The sequence below is a fragment of the Brassica oleracea genome, chromosome C2 (genome assembly GCF_000695525.1).
Source record: "Brassica oleracea var. oleracea cultivar TO1000 chromosome C2, BOL, whole genome shotgun sequence".
Taxonomy (NCBI): domain Eukaryota; kingdom Viridiplantae; phylum Streptophyta; class Magnoliopsida; order Brassicales; family Brassicaceae; genus Brassica; species Brassica oleracea.
Genome location: NC_027749.1, coordinates 27,080,492 through 27,089,177, shown reverse-complemented (window position 1 = coordinate 27,089,177; position 8,686 = coordinate 27,080,492). Strand labels below are relative to the sequence as shown.

The 8,686-nt window shown below is 30.5% G+C and overlaps 1 protein-coding gene across 1 annotated transcript in view; it reads right to left on the bottom strand.

Annotated features, from left to right (window-relative positions):
• Positions 1-7,662: 7,662 nt before the first annotated feature.
• LOC106321389 (acetylornithine aminotransferase, chloroplastic/mitochondrial-like) overlaps positions 7,663-8,686 on the bottom strand; it is a 2,484-nt gene continuing 1,460 nt past the window's right edge. Inside the window, exon 3 of the mRNA XM_013759672.1 lies at positions 7,663-8,350. Within this exon, the coding sequence (XP_013615126.1) occupies positions 7,826-8,350 (525 nt within the window). The 3' untranslated portion in view covers positions 7,663-7,825. The remainder of the gene's footprint in view (positions 8,351-8,686) is intronic.

Sequence of the window (8,686 nt, the reverse complement as noted above, 5' to 3'; positions counted from 1 at the left end):
AGAAAAAATGGCTATATATGGTTCAGTTGTAACACCGGTGTGGTGCAATGGGGATGGACATGGTAACCAAAGGTGTGCATAATGTTATTGAGTTCCTCAGCGATGATTCCCCTGACATGGATGTGATCGGAATCTCTGGTGAGTTCCTTTTGTATGTAGGTGTGCATAATGTTATTGAGTTCCTTAGCGATGATTCCCCTTACATGGATGTGATCGGAATCTCTGGTGAGTTCCTTTTGTATGTTATTGGTTTGATTTTAAAACAATGCCTTTTAGCTTAGTGTCATCTTGAGACTTAAAAACTTGAAATTTATTGGTCAGATAACTTCTTCTCCGACATTAACAAACCTGCTGCGGTGAACTGCATCGAGGGACATGGCAGTAATTAGAAGAGAGATAGGGAACAAGGTGTTGACAACGAGTGTGTCTGGCTTGGTGGAGCTCAATATACTCAAGAACCTCACCGTCTATGTTGTTGCAGGCTCTCTAAGTCGATTCAAATCTCATGCCAACAACATAGTGTTTGATGTATTCATACCTACTTGCCAAGATTCAGCCCAAAACATGGAGAGCTCTCAAATTGATTGAAGTCATTAACAGCAATCACCGTACCTTCACTATCTCCACCATCACTGAAGATACCATCATAGAGAACCATGGCAAGGTTGTCTAATTTTACTTGTCATCACGTTCATGTATTTCAGGAGCACAGTAAGAACATTCTTCCAAGCAGTGAAGGTGATGTAGGATTGGCAGCATCATCGGGCCCGTCTGTTTTGGGAGACAAGGTCGATGAGGAATGTGCTGCAGCAGATCCTCCAGAGATTTCAGACGCTCAGAACAACCGCAAGCGCTGCCGTGAGTGATTGGAAATATCTATTATATTCCTATCAGCCCGTCAACGTCTTTTCTATGCATTTTTAAAAACTGCTATTATCTTTGTTTTACATCATAAACTTTGGATATTTTTTCTCTTGCATGTTTTCTCTGTTCGGAGATTTTATTTCTATTTTGGATTATTAATGAAACGTCGACGGGTTCTAACTCATACAAGATTTGTCAGTGGTGTATTTTTTTTGTTTACCTATTTCTGACATTTTTTTGTCCACCATAAACTATTTTTAACAAAGTCGAGTAAAACTCTAAAAATAAATAATTTTGCAACAGTATAATTTTATAAATTTTTCTAGAGTTATTAATTCTTTTTAAAAAATAGTTTATTACAGTTCTATATTTTTGAAATTAATTTAGGTAAAATGAATAAATAATTTAATTTATTGTTCGATAAATTGTTTAATTTTTTGAATTCAAATTTTATATTTTGTTCCTTACACTATTTATTTTATATACTAACAACTACCTAAGTAAATACTAAACAACTTCATAAACTTTATCTTTTGAACATGAAAACGCTAATAACGCTAATGGTCGATCAAATCATTACAAAAATAATGCATATGAAGTCGCCGGTCATTCTTATATCAACTTAATCAAACTGTGTGACTTCCAAATGTTATCTTCATCACCATTATATACAACACGGAAAAACAAAAGTGGAAAAAAATAAACGACAAAATTCCGTACATAAAACTACACAACGATCAATAACTTCTCCGGTTCCGCGTTTGCGCGGGGCTATACCCCTAGGTAATTAAACGAGACAAAACCACAGAACCTTTGATTCCTTTCGTAAGCTTTTGACGGTATTAAAGTCTAACATGCTGGCTTCTATTACATAAAACTGGCTCACGTGCTTACACTTACACTGACCGACTTCAATCGGTTAGTCAAGCTTTATATATGGTCCATGGTATATGGTATTCTATTGGTGTATGTGTATATATTTGCTTTTTTCAAACTATGTTTTATCCTTTTGCTAAGAAAAATAGTAGATTCTATTGGTATATTATAATAGATACATGTATCCGCACGTTTTAGATTTGAGACGTGTAAATTGCTCGGACTACTACCGCATAGTCATCAGCTTTAAACTTCGAATTAAACTGTGTTTAAGAAAGCGATGGGTGCTAAGCGGACAATACCTCAACGCCTAATTTCTAGAATGACTAAAAGAACACTTAGATTATAAGTTAGGCGATTTAAATGCTTATAAATTATAACAATATACTAAATACATATAATGTTTTATATTAAATATCATTATTTATAAATGATAAAGTTTATATTATTTTAGTTTTGTAAGATTTTTATTGTAAAATATTAATTATTATAATTTATGAATAATAAACTATAAATTATTTATTATACAATATTATAATTATTTAAGCGATTTAGAAGATAATTACCACGATTTATAAGATTTAGCGTTTAATACTCAATTAAAATTTAGTGACTTTTATGAAATACATATATAGTAGTACATTATTGCTAACTATAACACATTTTTATACATTTAGAGAGAATGTACATTCACTACACATATATATTAATTATCGAATGTTAAGAGTTTTCAACGCTGCTAAGACAAATGATGTAGTATAAAAGATTGTCGAACCAATTCTAAAGGATTTCAAAGCACTGAAAATGCAAGTACTCACTTAATCTAAGTGCAACCGGCGATTTAAAAGATTTTTAAACTAATGATTAATGCTAATGCAGTTGCAGAATAATAAAAGTGATAAATGAAATAACTTTCTTGACTAAGGGAAAAGAGAACTCATGGACGTAGGGATTAGACCTTGGGTGATCAAGTTTCGAATTAAGGATGGCAAACGATCAATCAAACTATCAACCTTAAGCTTAGACACAGTTCTAAACAAGCTCTATGTCTAGATGAATGTTCATTTACTAACACATTTCAAACATCAAATGTCTTTGGTTGAATAATATGAACGCAATCATTACTAACAAGTTTAATGGCTATCTTAGCACCTCTAACAACAAATATCTTTGGCAATCTTTGGCAAAGTATCCTAAAAGCTTAAAAGAGTTGTCTCAGGCATTTCATCAAACACCTTTTGGGTGGAAAATGCCTAAAGATCAACTTTTGAGAGGCCAACTCAGAAGATGCATTATGAATACTCTACTAGCAAGGACTAAGAATGATCTACACTAAAACATCCTAGCTCTAACCTAATCACCCTTAATCTCCCTAACCTATGAATTCAAAACGTGATTACTCATTAATCTCCATGATTCCTCTTAAACCCATATTGGATTTCAGATTAATCATGTAGAGAAATACAGAGAATCGATATGAAAACAACAGGATTGCAATAACAAAAATGATCAATTGAATCAAAGAGATGAACTTTCCAAGAGGTTTTTGGTGGTTTTCTTAGGATAAAAGATAATCTGCTTCCAATGGCTTACAAAAGGTACTTAAACCTAGGTTTAGAAAGTGTAAAACGTGCATAACAAATGACCAAAAGGCCCTTGATTAATCATAAGTTCGACCAAATAAGTGAAGCGCAGCGACCTCAGCACGTCGCTCCGGGAGGTCGCTCTGGGTGTTGGGAGCGACATCGGCACGTCGCTTCGAGAGGTTGCTCCCGGCTTGTTCTTCGTGTCTCAAATTGACACAAACCCGAGCGACCTCGGGGTGTCGATGTGCGGACCTCGCTCTGGAGCTGGAGCGACTTCGTGTCGTCGTTCTAGGAGGTCGCTCCGGATCTATTTTTGCACTCCAAAACGATGAAATGGCGAGCGACCTCGTGAGGCCGCTCTGGTAAGGTCGCTTTGAGAGGTAAGGCACAGCGAGTTCATGGCACCGCTCCGGTAGGGTCGCTCTCATGCACTGCTCGTCCAATGATCACCTTTATCACCTCTTTTGAGCTTCAAATGCACTCGAATGCCTCCAAGAACTCCATGTGGTACTCCAATACCTAATAAAGACTCATGTATGCAAAATGCAACCTAAACATGGCTAAATCCTAGTCTATATGATCAAAATGCACATGGGTGAATGGATAACACAATGGAAATATGCAAGATATCATTACCACAAATTATGTCATACAGTCTACAACATCAAAATCTTAACCCGAGAAACATCTATTCTATTAAATAGAATTCACAACTTTATTTTATGTGTGATATTTTAAATTGGACCATTATTTTGAAAGTTTATCAAATGTACATAACTTACTTATGATATCTTTACTTTTGTTTAAATAAAATTAATATTTATTTAAGAAAATTTTAACAATATCTTTTAAAATTCTTTTCAGAATCATATTAAATTTTAATTCCAAAAATTGATTAATTTTAATTTTAGTTATCATAAAATATAATCAAAATTTTAAATTTAATTTAGTTTCGATTTATAAACAAAAATTATAAATTATAAAAAATATTTTAATGATAATAACAACTTAAATTTATTACTTTTCAAAAATACATTTTACAAAGATTTTAAAAAGATTTTGTTGGAAAGCAATATCCATTTCTATTAAAATTTTAAATTAAAAATATATTATTTATTAAACACATGAATCATGACTTATTACAAGTGTGATTTTTTAATTTACACTATCTCTTAGAGGTCACAACTTTAAATGCTTATATCATATAACATTACAATTTATATCAATAATTTTTAGCACAAATCTAATTCTTATTAGTGGTTAAATTTCAATTTACAACCCCATCGTAGATGAAACATTTAACCTCTTTACATATCGTATATATAAAACTTTAGTCAACTATTATTACTGTTTATATATTCCATTGAGCTAAAAACCATTTTATTTTAATATTTAAATACTATACCAAAATGGTTTATGAATCACTATATATAAAGTTTTACATATCCTACTCCAACCATAAATAGACGAACAATATATATACGAAATGAATATATATGTTAACACATACATTAAACAATGAACACGCTTTTATCATCCATATGCATACTAATGTCATAGCATGAATGACATATATATGTCAAAAATATTAATATTCCAACACTATTCTATATGAAGAGAACACACATTTATCAAACTTGTTTAATGTTACGATATATAACATAATTCCAACAAATTTTAACTTTACTTCAAATTTGATACAATTTTTCAAATTTACCTTTAAATTATTTTATTTTTATAAATATCTTAAATTTATTATTAAAAGACAAAATTAACCATTCCAAAAAAATTATAACTATATAAGAATTATTTATAGAAGTTTATAAATTCACTTTCACCACATAAATTATAAATCTTAAACATAATCTTTAAACTCTAAGCTTAAATGTTAGGAAATCTTTAATTAATTTTTTAATGCTATCCAAGTTGGTGTATTTCAAGCAATTTCTAAAATAGGATCTTTACTACAAAATCACTTTGCAAGTACAAAATATCATAGTTTTTTTTTAAACAAGTTTTGTTGTTTTCAGTATTATCCCAAAAAAATCTTCTTGACTATGTAGGTTCATTTTAATTTAATTTCCATATAAATTCTAAATTTTAGAAATTAAACCTAAAATTATGTAAAATAGTATTATTACATAATAATATTTACAAAATTATTTGTTTTTACAAAATACAAAAAAAATATATGAAAATAGTATTGTTACATAATAATGTTATATAAATTAGAATCCCTTATATATTAAAAGAGAAACATTATAATAAATGCGTTCACACTATAATAGACATGTGGCAGCCTCATAGCGATCTGAGAGCACACTAATGTGTCACGTGTAGAGAACTTCTCAGCTAAACTCTAAATAAATGTGTTCACACTATGTACTTTAAGTTTTGTTTTTAAATATAAAACTCACATGTAAGGTTCTAATAAAACTCACACTATTCATATTTTTCGATTCGAATCAAAACTGATAATGAATCGACAGTCCAATTATACATATATTATTTTTATTATTTACGGATAGGTTGGACAAAATATTCGTAATTTTTTTTTCTATTTATTATCCATTTTGATTCGAACCAAAAAATTTGGATATTCGTAACACTACGAAGCAAATCAAATACTAAAATATAATATCTATAAAAACAAACCAAATAAAAAATACTAATATTTTTAGGAACGTATATCCGATTCGATCCGTTATATCCATATATATATATATATACATATATTTAAATAATTATATATATAATTTATATGTATAATATAGTTTATATAATTTTTACAATATTTTTATGTATTAAATTTATTATATTAGGTATTAGAATTTAAAAAGTTAAATAATAATTTACTTTTGTAATGAAATATTATTATTTATATTATTTTTTGATTTTTCATTTATTTTTAATTTTTATTGACGGATCAAATCGGATATCCGTGAAAATTCTAAAAAATTCAGATATCCGAGACACAGAAAATCCGGGTGGCTACGGATCGAAGCGACACTGATACCTCCAAATACCAGGATATTCGATCCGTTCTCAACCCTATTTACAGATACAATTTGATTTTCTTTATATGAAATAAAATTTACTAATGTTTAGGCTTATTTTATTTTTAATTAATTTTATTTTAAGAATTTTATCTTCTATGTGTTATTTTTAATTAAAATGTCATTTAATTTTGATTAACAATATCTTTATATATTTACCAACCACTTTTATATATTTTACATACACATACATTTGGACATTGACGTAAACACTTGTATAACTAAATATTCACCACAACTAAAATATCTAATTCTCTTGGAAGTTGAAATATTCTTTTTTAATGTTTCTTTCACTATCGACCAAATTATAGTGAAATTATTTGTCTTAATAATTTTATTTTCCTTTTTTAACTATTATATGTTTAGAAAATATAATATGAAACCATTGGTTTGACATCAGAACTATCTAAAATTCATATAACCTTAAACCAAACAAATGATATTTATTTTTGGTTATCACCTGAAAAACTAAAAACATCAACAATTTGCACCGAACAAACCAAAATAAATATTGATTTAGAATTATAGCTATATTTTAGGAGATTAAAAACCAAAAAAATAACATAAAACCAAACTGATATCCAGATTAAACAGATTTAATATCTCCTTATTAAAAATAACAAAACTAATAATTATATTCCGCGCAAGACGCAAATTATTATCTAGTAATTTAGTATAGAAAGAATAAAACCTTCCAAAATAGGTTTTTTTTTTTTAAAAGTACTGAAAAAAATGAAGTAAACATTCCAAAATAGGTTTTCCTCAAAAAAAAAAACATTCCAAAAAGGGAAACAAAGTCCATTCTCAGATAAAGAAATTTACATTCTCCGGCTCCACATCTTCTCTGTTCTGCACAATTTATCTTTCACAGCTCAAGTGGCTCCGGCTCCGCATCTTCTCTGAGTCACAACACAAAGTAACTGATCACTAACTTACACGAATTACCCTCTTTGTTGTTTTTGAGTCAAGTCCCTTTTGTCGAGCTCCGCATACAGAAAGAACAATTCTTTTTATTCTTCCAGCTCTGATTCTATCGTCTGCAAATCATGTCAACAACATCTCACATGTTGTCTTCATTTTAAGACAAACTTGGCATGCACGAAATCCCTTCTCTTAAATCTTCAAGACTAAAAATGGGATGGCTCACCTCTAGTAGCTTATCACTGGCTGTTAGCGTATTCCAAAACACTATAATTTTTGTTTGTTTGAATATTATTAATACCCTATCAAAAAGAATTATACACATTTTATCATGAAAGAACCAAGAAAAGTGTTTCAAAAAAACAGAACCAAGAAAAATGTTTCAAAAATACAGAACCAAGAAACAGCAGTTATGAACTGTAACAGGCACATTTACTGTTATACTTGAGCTTATTTAAGTAAAGTACAGAATTTTAAAAACACAGTTCATAGTCGATGAACATTTATGTTCAACCTCAATATTCAGTCAAGCGCAGTTAAATTATGGAAAATAATCTCAACGGCACGTTCGATTTCCTCCTCCGATATAATCAACGGCGGAACAATCCTGACGACATTCCCTTTCCCTGCCGTCGAGATCAGAAGACCAGAATCACGACAAGCATCGACCAACGGACCTGCGGGCACGTCCAGCTCCACTCCAATAATAAGCCCTTCTCCTCTCACTTCCTTCACGTGCAAGTTTCCTCCTAGTTTCTTCACCAACAGATCCTTAAAGTATAAACCTTTGCTCGAGACACTGGCCAAGAAAGAGGGTTTAGATACTTTATCAAAAACAGCGATGGCTGCACTACACACAAGAGGGTTCCCTGCAAATGTGCTTCCATGATCTCCATATTTGATGGTCTCAGCAACTTTTTCAGTTACAAGCACCGCTCCAATTGGTAAACCACCTGCTAAAGGCTTTGCAACTGTCATTATGTCAGGTGTTACACCAAATGCTTCATATGCCCATAGGTTACCGGTTCGACCCAAACCACACTGAACCTGGAGACGTAGGGAGACCAAAAGAACAAGATCAAAGTCAAGAATAGTCCTGGGCATATTCTCTGAAACCCAAAAACCGAACTGAAACAACTGAAACCGAAATGGACCAAATTTTACGAAAACCCAAACGGTTCTTATTTCTCTAAACCCGAAAAAAACAAAACCAAACCGGAATCAAACAAATAACTAAACGGGTACCTAATATTTGAAATATAATAAAAATATTAATTATTTAATTATATATAAAATATAATTTATAAATAATAAAAATAATTATTATTTTAATTTATATATATTATCATTTATAGATGAAAATATCGAACCCCTTGCCCCCCC